This window comes from Mus musculus, chromosome 8 (genome assembly GCF_000001635.26).
Source record: "Mus musculus strain C57BL/6J chromosome 8, GRCm38.p6 C57BL/6J".
NCBI classification, from domain to species: domain Eukaryota; kingdom Metazoa; phylum Chordata; class Mammalia; order Rodentia; family Muridae; genus Mus; species Mus musculus.
In genome coordinates this window covers 61,973,945-61,994,128 of record NC_000074.6, presented here as the reverse complement: position 1 = coordinate 61,994,128, position 20,184 = coordinate 61,973,945, and the positions used below count along the sequence as shown (strand labels likewise).

General features: G+C 37.6%; 1 protein-coding gene across 8 annotated transcripts in view; it reads right to left on the bottom strand.

The window, feature by feature from the left end:
- The window catches only part of Ddx60 (DExD/H box helicase 60), a 109,632-nt gene that overhangs the window by 43,576 nt on the left and 45,872 nt on the right, over positions 1–20,184 (bottom strand). For 2 of the 8 annotated variants that reach the window (XM_030243448.1, NM_001293783.1), the window contains 10 exons: positions 19,936–20,094; positions 18,221–18,370; positions 16,126–16,245; positions 14,777–14,872; positions 11,532–11,647; positions 10,186–10,328; positions 9,940–10,049; positions 6,673–6,777; positions 5,961–6,089; positions 4,195–4,319 (listed from right to left, as the gene is read on the bottom strand). In XM_030243448.1, coding sequence (XP_030099308.1) covers positions 4,195–4,319; positions 5,961–6,089; positions 6,673–6,777; positions 9,940–10,049; positions 10,186–10,328; positions 11,532–11,647; positions 14,777–14,872; positions 16,126–16,245; positions 18,221–18,370; positions 19,936–20,094 — 1,253 coding nt within the window. The other 6 variants (XR_001778429.2, XM_006509393.2, XM_011242214.2 and 3 more) reach the window with 6 other exon arrangements.

Sequence of the window (20,184 nt, the reverse complement as noted above, 5' to 3'; positions counted from 1 at the left end):
TAGTTCTGGGTGTTAAACTTCTAGGCTTGACCTCAGGACACAGTATAGTAATTTGAATGAGACTGGCCCCCATCATCTCATGCATCTGAAAATTTAATTTGCAGTTAGTGAAACTATTTGGGAAGGACTAGGAGGTATATCCTTGGAGGAGGTATGTCAATGGGGTCAGGTTTTGAGGTTTTGAAAGATAATCTCTCACCTACTGCTAAAGTATTATGGCTACCTACTACCTTTTGCCATGTTGCTCACCACCACCACGGACTATAACTTGTTGCAACTGTGAGTCTCACAGAACTCTTTTCTTTCGACAAGTTGTCTTGGTTATGGTGTCTCTTCACGGCAACAGAAAAGTAACTAAAGCACCCAGTTAGGCTTACAGATCTGGACGAATCTTATCTTCAGCACTTTGTTTGATGTGTAGCTCTGACCTGAGAAGTCTAAATGGTGACATCACAGTCCCTGAGTAAGGTGGCATCTCCCAAACTTTCCACAACTGTCGACACCTCTGCCAGCCAGCACCAAATGTCTAAACACATGCTAATGGCAAACACTTCTACCCAAACCACAGCAGTGGCATATCCCTCCAGGGCTTCTGAAGCCCACCTTTATGACTTTCATTCTGAACTCTGGGTCAATCCCCATACTTCTAACTTGTAATGAAGTGTAATTTTGAGTTTCTCACAGTTCTGTACTCAGGTGACACTGTAGTATAATCTTACTAAAACTCTTCAGGGCAGACATGCCCAGGCACAAGAGAAACAGTGATTTGTAAACAGAAGAGAAAAATGCGCATAAGCTTCTGCACACCTTCCTGAAAGATGAAAGATTTTTAGGCAACCAAAGAGTTGTTCAATTGGCAAAGTGGAAAGAGCTATAATTTCTCACTGTCACATGATCTAGAAAGCCCCAGAGGTCATGGCTTTTAAAATCCAGAATGTCTCCTAGTCCTCGCTTTTATAATCTTTGAAAATATAAATATTGAGGCTATAAAGCTGTAGCTTACTTGGAACCCTGGGGCTCAGCCTAGTGACCTACTCTGGATCTTCATAACTTAGATTTCTCAGATCTGAGCAACCAGCAGGGCTGGTTGAATTCTGTCTCCAGAGAGAGTGAAAACAAACACACCTTAAGTTTGCATCACATGTGTTTCACAATATCTGGAATATAGAGCTTTTGATGACAAGCAGGCTGAGGAAAAATCATTTTATTACACAGCTCTGGCTAGGAGCCAAAAGCTATGTCAGAAGTACCTACTGGGAAACACCACTATATTATATTTGAACAAATAACAGTTAGGGACTTTATAATAAAGTTTAAACTTAAAGCTTGAGACAATAGATTTTCTTTAAAAAGTAAAACTTTACAAAAACAGTATTTAAAAAATGTGAAATTGGACATATTGCCACAGGCTTTTCTATAATTCCAGCTAGTAGGGAGTCTAAGGCAGGATAATCACCAATTTAAGGTTAGCCTAATATACAGAATGGGTTTAAACCAGCCAGGGTACGTTGGTGAGGTGTTCTTAAGACAATAAAAAGGAAAAATGACAGCTGAGGCTATTGCTCAGTGACCAAATGGTTTTCTAGTATGTGCAGGTTTCCCAATCAGTGTCTCAAGATAGATAGATAAATAGATAGATAGATAGATAGATAGATAGATAGATAGATAGATGATAGATAGATAGATAGATAGATAGATAGATAAAATAAGCCATTCTGATGAAGTCAGAACTAAGAAATGATTGTCACTACAAGAAATGGCAACCAATGTTCCACTGCTACATCAATAACACAATAATAAGAGAAGTAAATATAGTGTAGTTGTTGCTCTCAGGTGCAATTCTAAGTGACTTGATACATCATTTGATACATCAACAATTACACCAGGCATTATACCAACTCCATTATCCCTGTACTACAGGTAAGAAATGGGGATATAAAGAGATTAAAGGGCCCCCCAGAAGTACACACAGACTTATATAACAGAGTGTGTCTCCTAATTCATGTTTCTGACTATATGATGTGCAAGTTCTTGAGGAAGAATCTATCATAATTTGTTAAATACAATCATTTCCATCAGAGTGTGACTCTTTTTTTAAAAATCTACATCTCTTGGAAATAGCTGTGCCTCCTAAGTCTAAGTCTCTCTAAACTACAGATATTGAAAGTGTTCTTGAAATTGCACATTAGCAATTAATATTTTATAGCATTGGATTACACATTCATGACTTTTTTATTTTAGTCTCATCAAAATCCTATATATGATCACATAGTCATTAAGTGGTTGTCAATCAATGACATAGCTAAAGGAAAGAAAAGTAGAATTTTTGCTTAGGGCTAGCCTTGCAATGCATGACGTTAGAAACATATCAACATTTCCAACCTCTGACCATGTTCTACACACTTATCCATTCAGGGCACAGAAAGTTGGGGCTATTACTATTACTACTAATAGTAATAGTACTATTAATAAGTAGTAAGCAAGCTCTGACAGTTAAGGCTTGGTCCCAGAGCAATCTTTGATCTTTTTATGACCTGGTGCTGCTAAAGATGAAGTCACAACATGTAAGAAAGGATTTTCACAGTTTGTCTTACAGATAACCCACTATTCATTTAAGAGGTTCCAAGGTAGAGCTCTATAAGTAGAACTCTGACTATCATATTTTGTTAATATTACCCTTCCCAGATGCCTCAGGAACTCACAGTTCAGAACATACCACCCTTAAAACTAGAAAGGCGAGAAGTTGGGAACAAAAGACATCTGCACAAGCCGGTCTTCCCAGCCATTTCTCCTCTCCAATAACTCGATGGCATATGCCTACTTACTATGTCACAGATTTATAACTCGTTCTGTTCAGTTCCAGGTTAAGTGTCTATTTATAACGTCATTGGGTCATTATTTCCTCATGAAGCTCCCACCATAAACTATTTACTCTAAATTAGTACATATGCTTTTCACCTTTAGCCAACTTAATTGTCTCAAAAGAACAGGGGAAAATATATATGTTCATATGCAAATGAGTATATAGATAGTAAAGACTTATTTTCTGACTTCAACGCTATAGTTAAGCTTGCAAACATATCTCAGAGACAAAGAATGTCTCTGCTCTTAACATCCATAGCTGTGCTTGGAAGCAAATAGATAATCTGTATGAATTATTCTTATCACAGAAAGAGTGTTTCTCTTGTTCTACATACAAAAACAAAAAGGACAGTTTTGCTGCAATTAAATCTCATAGATAGATAGATAGATAGATAGATAGATAGATAGATAGATAATTAGATAGATAGATAGATAGATATAAATCACATAGAACCCTGCATCTACTATCACCATTATTTTGAGTATCTATCACCTAATTATGATTCATTACTATGTTTCAGCACATGTTAATAAGCATTATATTTTATAATCCTATAGTTTTATTTATTTGATGATCCCATGGTGTTAGAGTAAATTATACTTATCCGCAGTAAATAAAGTATTTGCTGTTTGCTTCAAGCTACATACTTTTATCCACTAACTAAATTATCACATTACATTTTATCAGAACTGGACCCATTAAACTAGAATGTTCAATTTTAAACTATTGCATTCTATATAATCTGAATTTGGCAAGATATCACTGATTCTAGGTCAAATTTCTATTTATAATGAGTTTTTAGAACGAAAATATTTTACATATATATTATAGCATGTTATTAAAATTTAAATTCTGTGTGGGAAAGCAACATTAATGGATATGTTCAATGGGTTCTGCAAAACACCAAGATCTGTATTTAAAATTACTAGTAAGACCTAAAAGAAACAAAAATGATAGTTTATAGCAATAATAAAAATGAGAATGAGACTCAAAACTAATAAAGAAAAATTTAATAGGGCACTAAAAATATTCTTAAGCATGTAACGAAAACTGGGCGTAAGGGTGGATACCTATCTTAATCCCAGCACAAAGGAGGCTGAGGCCGGAAGACAGCCTGGGGCAGACACCAAGATCCTTTCTTAAACAAACAGAAGCAGAACAACAAAGAGTTGAATTAGAAAATTGTATGACTTTAAATAAGTCATAAGATCTTGACAAATGAACGAGCACTGAAGAATAATAAACACTGGATCAAAGCATAAAAGGTAGCATAAACTCTACCTTAAAGGAACGGCCTGACACTAATTACCTCACAAAGTTAAATAACTTACAAAAAGAATAGTGCAGGCAACTTCTCCATTTTCCTTAGCTTCTCAACAAGACATGGAAAGAAATCCAGCATCCTCCCTGAGTGCTCATGGTAATCAGGGCTCAGTTTCTTCAGCACCATCCTGGCCTGTGGGAGTGAACGGCAAGCATGTGTACTAAACTCTTCACAGCAGTGAAAGGAAAGGGCATTCTGACGCAAATCCTTTCACAGCTGCCATCCTTTAAAGTGCAGTCCTATGAGAGTATGCCACAGGACTACGGATGGTAAGCACAAGAAGGATGCACACACACCACACACTTGATAACAATCTGCCTGTGTACTCTACGTACACATCTGTAAATGTCTGAGACAGTGTGAGTCCAGCAGTAAAGGACGGCTCAGTCACTGATGCTGTTTCCACGACAACAGGAGAAAGGAGCCCTTCCCATGCTGCATAGAAAATAAGACTCAAACCTGACTAAGAGGTTTGGAGTGACAAGATAAACAAAGAGGGGTGATACTACATAACTATATTATGTTTCCAAATGAAATAAAAACAAATCAAAGTACAAAGTGGGGGAGGGGGAAATCACACAAGAAAAATATAATGCATACCAGCAGTTCTCAACCTGAGGGTCACAACCCTTTGGGGTTTCAAATTAGTGTACGTACTTATCAGGTGTTTACATTACAATTCACTACAGTAGCGAAATTACAGTTATGAAGCAGCAACAAAATAATTTTATGGTTACGGGTCAGCACAACCTAAAGTACTGTTATTAAAGAGTTGCAAAATTAGGAAAGTGATTCCTAAAAATAAAAATCAGGAATCACAATTTTTCTTGACAAAATGAGACTATAAGTTTATTAGTTTAATCTAAATAAATGTGTAAGCATGTAGTAAGATTTGAATACTTAAATAGCTCTTACAATTAAAAATAAATTTAAAAGCATGGAGAAGAAAACCCCAAGGACTGTTGAAAAAAAGCGTCTCTAGATATGACAGGGACACTGAAAACATGAACTCAAAGCCCCTGTGGATACCTGGGGGGGGGAAAGCTTGTAAAATCAAGTCCTTCAGACTTCAGCCTGAGCGAGGAAAGGCTCCCAAAAGCTCCCAAAGGCTCCCAAAGGCTGGGGAGCTGCTGCCACGGGATGGGATGGCTGCTGTAGGAGGGAAAATGGCAGCGCTCTTCATGAATTGGCGGCCCAGCAGATAACCCCACAACCACACCCACACTGGCAGCATTGATGGGGAGCCTACAAAATTAGAAGGAGAAGATGGTAGAGGGATATGGGAGAAATTGGAGGGTGAGGATTTGGGAGTGGATCTGAAAATCTTCAAACCAAAAAACGAAACAAAACAAAAAACCAAACCAAACCAAAAAAAAAAAAAAAAAAAAAAAAAAAAAAAAAAACAAAAACTAAAAAAGAAAAGTAAACATTTGTTTCTGCTGCTTGAGTTGCATTTCTATGCTGTTCCCCACACCACCACCCCCCAAAATCAATTAATTCCAAACATGAGCCCTGTGTTCTTCCTGGTCTGTCATCAAATCCACGAGGAACTGGTAGCCTCTTGCCTATGTTTTAGGAGACACTGAAGAGAAGAAGTTTAAAAGTCAAATTTCTTTCTTTTTTTTTTTTTTTTAATTCTAGCTCAGAATCACTACACATCAAGTTGAGCTTTAAAATCTATGATAAAAATTGAAAACTGGAGAGGAAAAAAATGGTATTATTGATTGAATGATACAACTCAACAAAACAATACAGAATGCTGTGTGAAATTACCTCCTCCTCGTTCCCATTTTTAACCCAATTCGTGAATTCTTCCTTTAAGCTCTCTTCATATTTTCTAGCATCCAACTTCTTAATGACTATTTTATTCTTAAATTGAGTGAAGTTCTCTGGACATAGGCTCTGGAAAAGGAAGACCACACAAATAATGCATGAAAAACTAAAGATATTTCTCAATTATATTTTTCATTGACAGTTTGATAGGCTCTTGTGGCTGGAGATGTTTACGGTTAGAAATGTTTAGAATTCTCATTCTTCCCCATGCCTTTTGGTATTTAAAATCATATAGGAACAGATAGAGCAGGCAGGCCTCTGAAGAAAGCAAATAATGCTTAGGACACAGAACAATGGAGAGGAAACAAATCTGAGAGCCAGGAGCCCAGTGTGGGAAAGGAGACCTAGAAACCACAGTGTCTACAGAAAGAAGGGACATTTTCAGGCATTGACATAAAACACCATTTCTAGATCATTAAAGTGAGAAGATAGTTCTTTTTGGGAAATATCTGCTAGTCTTTTACTATTGGTTATTTTATTTGTTTACATTTGAAATGTTGTCCCCCTTCCCACTCTCTCCCCTGAAACCCCCATCCCATGTGCCCTCCCCTTTGCCTCTAAGAGGGTGCCCCCGCCAAATGCAAGTGGTGACACTGTGTTTCAGAACAGCAATGGTGGGTTCTACCACAGCACCACTATGACGATTCTCTACCTGGGCCTGGGGCCAACTCTTCCAGACCTGGCACATAGTGTCATACAGCTGTATGCTTTCTCGGGGTGAAAGGGCAAGATCAGAAGGAAATCCATACTTTTCAATCTACGATTAAAATAAAATCAAACTTATTAATATTTTATTTTATCTATAGGATATAAACATTGGCTAGAAATGGTTAGTTTGCATATTAAAATGTGGAAAATTGAAGACTGCTTGCACATATTATTTTTTAAAGGAATTTTTTTTTAATTACGTGTATGTGTGGGAGATTCTGTCCCACACAGATCCCCTGTTTAAGCTCTTGTGAGTCACCCAATGTGGGTGCTGGGAAATGATGTCAGATCGTCTGTGAGGTCTTCTTCAGTGCAGAAACACATCTCTGCCCCATTTCCCATCATTAGCCTTGTGTTCACTTTTTAATTCTCACTTGAGAGTATTTTTTTTCCAGCCAAACTATAATGAAACAAAAACAAGTCCAAGAATCCCCACAAATTCTATAGCATAAATCTTCTGTTTGGTCACGGGCTTGGGATTGCTTAAGTCTTTGCCCCCTTTAAACACATTCAGTTTCCTTGTTTCTAAAATATAATGATTAATTCTGTCTGTGTGCAAAATAAATTAGATAACAGATATGAGTCTTAGCCAAATGTCTGGCATTCCACTGGTGGTAAATAATCCATCAATATGCTTTGTTTTGTTTTGGTTTGGTTTTGGTTTTTCAAGGCAGGGTTTCTCTGTGTAGCCCTGGCTGTCCTGGAACTCACCTTGTAGACCAGGCTGGCCTCAAACTCAGAAATCCACCTGCCTGTGCCTCCCGAGTGCTGGGATTAAAGTCAATGTGTTTTTTTAATTAATAAATTCATACTTCATAACTTTCAAGGAATAACAATTCTGTGGTCCAAGATGGGATTCAATCTAGTTGTTTCCCACTATAAACCGGCAAACTGCTAAAAGCTGAACTATTCTGGCAGAAAAGGAAGAGAAGCATCACTGAGTCACTGAGTCACCATGGTATAAGGTTATTTTGCAAATGCAAGTGTCTCTACCTCCACAGGTCACATTAACAATCAATCCACACTGAGCAAGAGATAACAATTCTTTCAAGTGTTTCCCGGGGCTGACAGCCCTCCAGACAGCAGCAGCTGTGCCTGAACGGCATGACAATTGATGGCAAAGGTCAAACAAGGCTGGAGTTTGCCAGAAACAAGACATATATGGCTGAGGGCAATCCTCACTGGTGATCCCTTGCTTCTGTTGGGTTAAGGCCAGCTTGTTTGCACTTGCCCATCGTGGCCCTTTGGGAATCGTTTCTCTGACATAGCCATAAAGGAAATGGCTACTTAGATGATGATTCTTTTTTTATGTTGCTAAAATTGGTCAAGTTTGAGGGCATCCATAAATCACTTAGCTCTTCTATTTAGTCTGAGTATACTAAACAATGTTTAGAATTATTTACTCATTTGGAAGTTCTGCTCACTTCTATTCTTCTTTAGGAAATGGCCTACACAAGCACACTCCATGCCAGTGGTTGTTAAAATTCATTTAGCAATACCCAAGCCTAGCATTTACTCTGTATCCTTGCTACTGTATAGCAGCGTGACCTTTCAAAAGTCACTTAGGGTCATAGCACACTCCATGAATAGAAACCGAGGAGAGCAAAGGCACTTGGAGCAAGCACAGAACCAGTACACAAAAGGGGGAAAGGAAGAGAGGAAGAGAGGGAGGAAACAAAAGGGTTTCTTTATTAAAGAAAATCCCATGTTCACATTCATTTCATTGGTTTAGGAAGTCATTCCAACATACTGACTGCCAAATGCTATCACATGGTGCTAACTCATTCATATACATGGTAGACAAATCTTTCAGATCAACATGGAGTCAACCAACGGGTCTGAGACGCAGTCCGGTCTGAAGCATTTACCCATTTACTCAGTGCTGCAGTAGTAACTTAGCTGTCTATGTCTCAATTCCATTATTTGTGAAATAAAAACTGAAGTAGTACCTCCATCATGCAATTGTTGTGATCTTTAAAAGAAAGGAAATGGGTGAAATATTTGAAAAACACAATTCCAATCAGCTATCCTTTAAAAATAGCCAGTTAACAATGGTATTCACACAACAGTTTGCTAGTAACTCTAAGCACTTGAAACTCACCCTCAAGTGGTTATTTCTGAACACTCAAAGACGCATGTGTGAAGGTTCAGGGGAGATCGGACTTTGATGGCATATAAACATTAAGTGCTATGAAGAAGTTTACATAACAGTTGAGGAAGTCACAGAAGGATTATAAATAAGGCTTCGCATCATAAGAGCTTCAAAAGAAGCGGCAAGGTCAAGGCAGTAGCATTTGACATTTGGAACCAATGAGTTATAACATGGAGGTTTCCAAGCAAAACACATTCAGCACATGCAATGTAGGACAAGCTCAGAAGACTTTAGTTGTTAAGGGCTGTACAGTTACCCTTTTTTAAAAAGTCCAATAAAGCCCTTTAAAGACTAGAACTATAATTAAGGAGCCATAAATATAGTATCAGAATGAAATACCTAATTTTAAAAAAAAGTATTTATTTTTTATTTAAAAAAAATATATCTAATATACTTCATTTTTCAGGTCTTGGAAGGAAGGAAAGGAGTAGGTATTATTTTGAGGGCCAATGGGAGTTTAAATGAACCTGTCAAGGAAGTGGACGGAGAAAGAAAGGGAAGTATATGCAGGACATATTTAAGGAAGTATTCCCCCTCTAACCACTCAGTAGCCCAGGTGGCACTGTTTTCAAGGTCTCTATTCTGCAAAGTCCCTACCAAAGAGTTGTAACGTGATTGTTATGGACGTGTTCCCGGCTTAAGATCCTACGCATTAGTCATGTTCTCACATATTAGCCACAGCCACACAAAGCTGTGTGCACAGGAGAGGTTAAAGCCTGAACTCACTACTTCATTAGTGGTACAGAAGTGAGCTAGTTAAGAGAGACATGCAGACATAAGTGTTAACAAAGAGGGGAGATGGAAAATGGCAGAAATAACATCCCCCAAACAACACAACCATCAAGTTAAAATATTTAGTAGTTTTTAAGCTTTGATGATCCTAACATCAAGAAATTAAGGAAACTAGAACATTGCTGTTCCTTTGAAAATCCAAGATGTAGTGTTTCCTCTGGATTCCAGCATCAGGAACATTCCTCACAGTATTGTAAGCCAGCTAATAAGTTAATAAGCCAGACAGTGGTGTTACTTGGAACAGCTGTGGCAGAGGTTATTACTTACGTGATCTATGGTTAGTGCAGCGCAGGGGTGAAAATGATCAAAGCAAACATCGCCCTGTCTCACGGAACACAAATACTTCTCTAGGTCATTGTATCTCTCTCCATAGAGCACTGGAGGGGGGAAGGTGAGATTTTCCAAATGATCAGAAATGCAGTGAGTAGGTTATTTTGAAAGCAAGTAGCAAAACCAAAAAAAAAAAAAAAAAAAAAAAAAGCACCGTTGTACAAGTACACAGAGCATTCGTACCAAGTCTAACTTTGTAGGACTGTCTGGCTTGCGCTTGATCTTTGTAATAGCTGCCACGGGAGGTACCAGTTCTTTTGGAAACAGTTCTTTCCTCCATGGTACTGTCTACTTGCTTCCAGTACCGCTTTACTGACTGAAGCCACCTTAAAGGAAAACAGACATTATTTATGATTTTAATCAGCAATGTCCATTACGGTTCATGTCTTAAGTGCTTGGTCCCCAGTCTTTGTTATTATGTTGAACTCCATGGAGCCATTAAAATGTGGGAACAGCATAGCATAGATCAGCCACTAGCAATGGGACTTTGTAGGTGACAATCAATATTAGCCATCACAAAGTTTATACTCGCCACTCTTTCACCTCTGCTTCTTGCCTGTTGCCATTGAACAAGCTTTCCCTTCAATCCCACTTCCAGGGATGAATCATCCCCCACCCCACCCCCACCTTCCCCACTATGATGAGTTGAAATCTTTCTAAAACCATAAATCTAAATAAAAATATAACTCTCTGAAGGTATCCTTTGGTCACATCAACACAAAATTAGCTCAGACATTATTTAAGCAGAAAATAGACATAAGTTACATGAAATTAAATAATTAAATGTATTGCTATTTATTTAATTAAATAATTAAAAAGAAAATTTTGTTTGTCTTAAAACTTTCATAGAATGGAATTACTTCTAGAGTCACATAACCTGAAATAAAATTCTAGCTGCCTTACTATTAACTCTGAATCCTGCATGAATCTTTAATATTTCTGTGCCTTGCCTTTCTTGTTTAAAAGTTAATAGAACAACAAAAGTACTATCATCTAAGGATAACAATGGAAATTGTTATCAAATACAAATACTGATGGCATTTAAGATAAATTGCTACATGAATTCTACTTAGTATGTGATACATGGAGACGCTATGGGATACGTTGTCATCATTCAAGCCACTCCAATGACCAGAAGATGTGTGGTTTTCAACTAATGAAGCTTTGCTCTCTTCCTGAATATATCAAAAAAAATTGTGATCTTGGAAACTATGGCTGAGTGTATCATTCTAGCACCCTGATTTTTGTTTCCTAGTAAAAGGATAGGGGGAAATGAATATACAGCTATTGTTTTAGTTTTTGAGCTATGACATGATACTTCTCATTCAACTGCAGATCTGACCCAAGAGGATCTAGATATTTCTTCATGGAGAGTAGCTAAGATTTGTCAGAAAGAGCTAAACAGACAATAACTTGAAAATTCAGGGACTGCTGTAAGTTAACCAGAAATTTTGGTGACTGTAAAACCCATCAAGGAAGTCTGAAATTTAGACTTTCAAAAGAAATCCAAAAGGGAACCAAATTCATACTCGGTGAGATGCTGAGGGTTGCTAATGGTAGCTGAAAGGGCCAAAAAGGGACATCGGATCATAACAAGGAGATGCTCCCAGATTTCCGCTCCAATTTCTCCACCAAGGCAATGGACCTATAAAAGAAAAAAAATGTTTTCAATTCATGAGTTAGTTTTTAAGAATGGCAAATTAAAATAACATATGGAATCTTAAACTGGTCATAGGTATCTTCTATCACCTTTAATGGACCATGAAAGTTTAAATAACTATTGAAAAAAACCCAGATGTAGGACATCTTGGCATTTACATTTTCCTTAATACCTTTAATCACTCACCTGTGACTCTTCTTATTTGACTTTCACTACAATACAAGGCCAATGTATTCCTTGCCATGTTCACTGCCAATCAAGCCTCTACCACATCTCAATAACGATTCAGTACTTTAGTGACCAGTGCCATTCTTGACATTACAGACAAAAAGATATGCTTCAAAGATAAGCTGTATCCAGTCAAGTCACTAGTCAACGGTTTCCCATTCCTTGCAGAACAAATTTAAGCATTTAATGGGATACATAATGCTTGGCACAGTTGGCTTATGGCTGCCATTCCAGCTGCATCCAAAGTCACTCATCCCATCTTACTGAGACCCGTACACATCAGCTATTTTCTCCATTCTTCGGCACACACTTTCTACCCCAGAGATTTCACATGGCTGTGTCTCCTGTATAAAATATTCTCACCAGGAAAATTAAAAGCCAACAAAAGTAACCACAGCCTCTTAATCTGTGAAGCTCATCTCAGAGTCACTAGTTTTAAAAGATTTGCCGAGCATCCATTCCCAGTGGTCCTCCAGCCTGCCTTCTGCCACTGCTGAATTTTGATTGACACTCTTGACCTTCAGTGTAAGCACTAGTGTCAGTTTATAAGCATTTGTGTTTTCCCTGCCTTAACTAATCTTTCTCATTTAATCTGGGTCTTCAAATCTGTATTACTCTAGCATTGACACCATGCCTGGCTCTTGGGAGGCATTTCTCAAAGGAAACTGAATAAATGAATGCATAGTCAAATTAAGTAAGATACAAAAAAGATTCTCGGACATGATCTTAATTAAAGAAGTTACATTTTACACCTGAAAGATATCAATTAGGCAGCTTTCCAGTGTGTGTAGAGAGCTGTATGTGTGTATATATATATATATATTTTTTTCTTCTGCCCATCTGACTTTGTCTTGGTCAAATGGCATACCACACTGCTAAACATTAACTTTCAGCTTTGCAATATTTAACAATTTTACCTGACTCTGGCAGAAGAGATGCTAAATCCTTTAATGGTTTCCCTCTTATAGAACTGGAACAACTGAAGTGCTCAGTGTTATATCATTCCAGAGTTTGGAATCCAAGCTAAAACTAGGTATTCTAGATTGCCTTGTAATTGAAACTTTTAAATTTGTATGTGTATGAGTGTTTTACCTACATGTATGTACGGCTTTGTATTATTTAAATAAGACTATCCAAAGCCCCCAGAATGCAAAATATGCAGGTTAACTAAAAGTAAACATAGCAAGTCATCGAATAAATAAAAAAACAGCTAAAAAACAGCTTGTTATAATATGGAGGAAAAGCCTGGGGATTTGGATCAGTAGTGGACTCCTTCCAAGACTTGACTTTAATTTCCAGGATTATTATTATTATTATTATTATTATTATTACTGCTGCTGAAATAAAGTAAAGATAAGCTAAATATGGGCTTCTTTTTTCTTTTCAGTTTAAAATCCAGGAATAAAAGAATCTCCTTTTCTCTGACGCCTGAAGTGTCTATGCACAGATGGACTAGAAGACGCTGCCGTCTACATTGCATTTTACCCACTATTCTGCCCAAGGAAACTGAACCATAGATAGTATTTCAATGAGACTCCCATGTTCTCTGGATCTCTAGATTTGACCAACATATTCAATTGGCTACAGCTCAGAAAATGAAGAAATTCGTTGAGATCAGTTTTCTGTTGGCCCCTCCCAGGCTGCCTGGGCCAGAACTGTACAAAAAGGTTCACTCCTTTGGGCCAGAACTGTACAAAAAGGTTCACTCCTTGAAAAGGAGCCCATTTGATCAGACTCTCCTTTGGAACCTGAAGTAAAAACTTCCTTATCTTGTTTCTTTAAGACTAGCAATAAGTCCCTCTCTCTGGATTTCCTCAAATATGTCTTTTTAAAGTCATGCTTTTAAAACCATACTTTGAATGAGCCATTTGTTTTCTTTAGAGATCATGATGGACAAGATTGTTTGTGTAATCAGCATCACTTTCTAGAGCACAAAAGCCTCTCCTAAAGCTGGCCCTTGAGTCATGAAAGCAGGAGAGCCATCCCTGCCTTCTGCTGCTGCAGCACTCAGGAGAACAGGCCCTGGTGGCATGGGTCTGAATAAGCCAGCCAAGAGGCCATGGGAGGAGCAAGAATGCTATATCTGCCCCTTGCTGGCTGTAGTACTGGATGGGCCAACTGGGGTAAGGCAGGAGAACTGATGGTGTGGGTGTGGGGGAGCTGGTGGACTGACCAGCTCAGACACCTCTCAAGCCAAGATCCAGGGCTTTAAGTTGGCCCATCCCAGCATCAATGAACTACCATACTGCATAAAGGGGGGCTGGTCCTACTGATCTAACACTACATGATCTCCACAATACAGGACAACAGAATATCTAAGAGGAGCAACAGTGAGTGTCCAGTATTAATAGTGTAGCAGAAGCCAGAGGCCTCAAACAAGATCAACAACTCATAGCAATGAACATCAGCAGGCTAAGAAGTGTGAACAAACAGGTATACTGTGAACCACACTGTGACACACTACAGCTTGCACAAGATTTTATTTCTCTTTTTAGGGGGAGGTTGAAAGGGTGGAGGACAGGTATGAGGGAACGGGAGATAAGTGAGACTGGGACGCACGATGTGAAATTTTAAAAGAACATTATAAGTTAAGAAAAAAACAACTTTCTTTTGGAAATCAAGTTGGATTTTTCTATCAGGGGAAACTTGTGTCATGAGAGATTAATTCCTATCTCTCCACAACAGCAGCCCCAATGAAAACCCATTCCTCACACCAATATACACTACTGAATCACAACAGAAGAAGCAAGCCCAAACAGTCATTCAGTGAGGGCAAATGCTTGGAAGAAAATGGCCTCTCAATCTGAACTTCATCCAAGGGGCAGATGTCCCAAAGCTGCAAAGACCTTCATTACAGTTTAGTCTGAGAAGTGATATCAAACATACCTCATCAAATATAACATATCTGATCCTCTTCACCCAATTTTGGCGATGAGGAGCTAGTAGCAGAATTTCAAAGCAGGCAGGAACAGTTATAAGCACCTAGAAGTAACAGTACCATGTGACATATCTCTTAGTATATGTGTAGTTCTAAAGTTACATGAGGTAAAGCTTATGAGTCCTGAATGTATCGTCTAATAACTAAAATCTGATGCTACTTCTAAGAGTTAGATTTGTTAGACTTGTGATATACTTATTAGTTTGAAGCATGTGAAACTTCTATTTTCATGAGACAAAACAGTCAAATATCCAAAGTGAAGGGTAGATTCTCATTTATGAGCATTCCAACTGTGTCTAGTGCTAAATGGGACACCTAGATTGATGTCTTTCCTGACCCCATTGGGAACCACGAGAGACAGAGGTGGAAAGTGTAGAGTACAGTGAACTGCTGTCTTCTGAACCAGGGAGGGTAGTTCCTCTCATGAGCTCCCAGCCTCTGTGATCATCTGTACAAGACCTGCAGAACATCAAACCAGTCAAAATCCCAGCAGGAATGAGGAACCCGCTCACAAGGTCCCACCCCAGTAGAGGAGTCTCTGGCAGCCCATGGCTTCTGGGAAGGAGACATGATAATGGAAAGGATAAGGATGGGGGGAGTACAGGGAAGGAGATGGAAAATGGAAGTGAGTGGATCATCATATATCTCAACCATGTATGAAGGTATCAAAGAATACATAGAAATGTTTTCACTAATAAATAGTTGTAAAAAGATGTAAGAATAAGAGTCATTATTTCAACCATGTTGATTCCTTCACATCTAACAGTAACAGGATTTGTGTTGGAAGATGTCTCTTTGAAAGGCAAGCCAGGCAGCACATCACTACATTATTACATGACACTCTAAAAACATGTCTTTTTTTTTTCATTTTATCCTAATCTCTGATGTGAAAATTCAATCAGAAAGAAAACTACAACTTTATTAAGTCTAGGTTTGCTTGCAAACATAACATTTTTGACTAAAATAAGTGTCTTTAACAAGAAAATTAATTGTGATTGAAATTGCCGTTCACTAAGTTTTGTAGCTTGTAAAGCTCTTTGGGTCATTGTGAATCTCATTGTAAATGAACGAGCTATAACCTGAAACTTTAAATCAAAAGCATCTTTACAGAAAATGACCTTGATTTATCACGTTCTTTAACAATGTAACAAAATTGTATTTTCTCTGAATCAGTTTTGTCCCTCACAAATTCAAAGGAATTATTTTCACGGGCCTTTAAAGATGCTAGATTTCTAGTCAAAAAGGTAAAATATTGTTGTATAATTTGATAACACGTTTATTGAATAGCATATCAAACCTGACAGTTGAGGGCATCATGGCGATAATCCCTGGTAAAAACACCACAAAGAGATTCACCAGCTGGCATATTTTTGGCATAACGATATTCAACAGTTGCTGCCACTTGATTAACAAGAGCCTGATTGACAGAGAAATGATGTAGTAGTTACCAAATAAAGTATAATTTTATTTGTAATCTGTAAAGCAAATTTTAATAGAATGATGGAGATATCAAAAACTGTTCTGCTATGAATTTACACATACATATATACACAGTACACATACACATACATATACACATACACACAGTTCACATACATATACATATATATATATGTATATATATATATATATATATATATACAGTACACATACATAAATACACAAATATATACATAAAAATAAAATTTATGCTGGGCAGTGGTGGTTCATGCCTTTAATCCCAGCACTTGGGAGGCAGAGGCAGGGGGATTTCTGAGTTCGAGGCCAGCCTGGTCTACAGAGTGAATTCCAGGATAGCCAGGACTACACAGAGAAACCCTGTCTCGAAAAACCAAACAAATAAAATAAAATAAAATAAAATAAAATAAAATTTATGATCCAAGTATGAGAGAAGATATGTCCTATTTATCCTGTGTATATGTACTGTGTGTATATATATATATATGTGTATGCATACTGTGTGTATGTATATATGTACTGTGTGTATACATTGTGTACTGTGTTTATATATATATGTGTATGTGTACTGTGTATATACGTATATGAATGTATATTGTGTATATGTGTACTGTGTATATGTATATGTGCATATGTATGTGTATTTGTACTGTATATATAAATATGTACATGTGTACTGTGTATATGTATACTATGTAAAAGTGTATGTATGAGTATATGTATATGTATGGGTATGTGTACTGTGTGTATGTATATGTGTTATGTGTATGTGTACTTATATGTATATTTTTATATATGTGTGTGTGTATGTGTATATTATTATATGCATACATATGTAGATATAGGTCCTCTAACAAGAAAAGGAATCATGAGAAAGGAAATGATCATAAAGCAAGAAAGGGAAATAAGGTAACAGAATATATGTGACAGGAAAGTGGGATGAAGGCTACAAGAAAGCAAATGGGAGCAGGCAAGGAGGACGACATCCAGGCAAGAGAAGCAGTGAGGAGAGTCAGATCCTCAAAATACTATGTATGAAAATGCCTTGATAAAGTGCATTACTTATGTTAATTTTTAACTAGTGAAACTAAGTAAGGGGAACTGGATCTACCATGTGGATTGCTGTCTATATGCAGGTGAGGGTGGGCACAAGATAAGGTGAGAGCCTGTGATTGGGCAATGGAAAAGGAAGGCGGGCTGAGAATTTTAGAGATGAGTACAGAGAGTACAGAGACAGAGAAGAAGGGAGATAGAGGAAGAGAAAGATGATCCAGATTCCGTGTGGCTTTAAATAGTCACAGGTAGCTATGGATAATTTACAAGGGATGGATAATTACAGGACAATTTGTCCAATCTAGATGGGCAATTTATATCAATGTCAGTTGGCTCTTAATTCATTTTGTGGCCGTTTTGTGGGATAACAGTTTACTGATATAAATCTAACTGATAAATTACAAGCCTCTAGAGTTTTTGGGTTTGGGGGGATTTTTTTTTGTTGTTTGTGTGTGTGTGTGTGTGTGTGTGTGTGTGTGTGTGTGTGTGTGTGTGTGTGTGTGTGAGTGTTTTGAGACAAGGTTTCACTGTGTAGCCCTGGCTGTCCTGGAACTCACTCTGTAGACCAGGCTGGCCTCTAACTCAGAAATCTGCCTGTCTCTGCTTCCCAAGTGCTGGGATTAAAGGCGTGCACCACCACTGCCTGGCATTGCCTCTAGAGTTTTGATTTTAACTGGTTATGGGATTTGTGACAGCTAGATGGGTGGTTGCTACTTGGGGCAAGCCATGACAGCAGTGAGACCGACAGGGCCTGAGAGTAGCTGATGTTTCATGGGATGGTGCTTTTTTTTTATTTCACACAATCCTACCATATAACCATGTCTAGTATTTCTGAGTAAGTTCTATCATGAAGAAAAACATTACATTCATCCAATCCCTACCTTTGTTGGTGCAACATACACAACCACGCCTTCATCGCTCTCTTTCAGCACCTTTTCCATGCAATAGTAGGAAGCATAAGTCTTGCCAGATGATGTTGGGGCAACAATTACTGCAGACTCATAGTTATCCACCACATCCAGGAGCTCTCGCTGCAGGGGTTAGAGCATGATTTGTGTCAATCAAACAAGCCATGTTACCAAGACAGGCAGGTCAGTCTTTTTCTACTGCAAGTTTTCTGAACCTCACTAAGAGAAAGCTGCAGACATGTAGAAAATTTAAAAGGAAAATCTGATGGACTACTCATTCTCTCACATGGTGTGACTTATTTGTTTTCTGAGCAGTTGAGAGATGGGTTTTATGTGTGAAATGGAGTATAAAGATTAAAATTAACTTCACAAAGAAAGGAGACTATTCAGAAAAAAAGGGAGCCATTGAGAAGGGCAGGAAATCACGTGTGTATATTGGTAGAAATGTGGCCAAAGTATACAACATACATGGAGGAAAAGATCGCTCTGAAACCTGTTCTTTTGTACAATGAATAAATAATAATAAAAGAGAGAAATCATTCAAAAGTGTCAGAATAAGTTAGTATTAGGATGGTTGTTTTTAATAGTTAGGAGTAGAGAGTGTCTTTGAGAAACAGAGTTGTTGGAAACAGCGAATCCCTATCTTCACAACACTAAGAAAATGGATGGCAGGCAGAAAGAGCACCAATTCTTCATTTTGCTTCTTACCCTCTCTACAGGACTATATGGGGCATTATCTTTACATCCTACGATTTTATTCATCAAGATGATGACTAATCAAAAGGAAGGAAACCCTAGGTGAAGTACAGACGATACAAAGAACTCCCAATCCCAGCCTGCCCACCCCCCAAATCTAGTCCTCCCCACAAGCCACACTTCAGTGTAAAAAAAAAAGCCAAAGAAAGACTTTGGGGGTGCATGGAAAGTAGGAGAGAATTTGATTGCCCCATGTTGAAACCCCAGAAGTGGAAGGCAAACAAACATCTTTATGTTAAAACTAGGCTGCCTCAAGTCTTTCATTATATTAATGAAAAGTGGCTTACCTAGTAAGACTGAACCTACAAATTTTCATTTGTATAAGTTAATAATGCTCTTGTTCAATGTGTGCAAAAGAGGTTGCTTCCAAATTTTGTAGCCATCAGTATTCATGAGATAGATAGATAGATAGATAGATAGATAGATAGATAGATAGATAGATAGATAGATAGATAGATAGATATGTCAGAAAAATATCTAGAATGGTAACATGTGTAATCTGTAAATATATAAACAGTTTCCCACTGTTTGAAATACCCAAACTTCTTTGTGAATATTTACATTGTTTACATATGAAATTCAAATGACAGAGAAAAGCTGGAACCTGGTACAAAATGATAGCAGCACGGATATCTCTAAGTTTTAATCTATGTATATGGATTCATTCAACACCTCACCAAGGAAATGGTCTACATAATAAATGAATTCTTAAATGTCTTTAAATGGAAAAATTTAGTCTAAAGGAGACCTTTTAAACAGCAAAGTATTTTAAAGGAAATAATTTTGAAATTAAGTAACTCAATATTATGCAGTTCATGGTAAGGACAAATATGAACACACTAACACACACAAAGAGAAACAACGTTAACGCTAAGAAACTCCTGGAGTCATATATGATTACAAAATGTAATTGTTTTTATTCGTATTTTTACCTGCCATGTGTCAGGAATAAAATCTTGGACCCTGGGGTCTGGGTCTTTTCTTTCTTCTCGTATTAAATAATGACCCATATATTGTAGTTGGAACCGAGCCGGCCCAATCCCAACTGAATATTTATTCTTTTTCTTCATTTTTATGCCATCTGATGCATCCTATATTGTTTTAAAAGATTATTTTGAAAGCAATTTAAATAGTTGAAATTATTGTGACTTAATTCTTCTATATGAAAACCATTTTTTAAT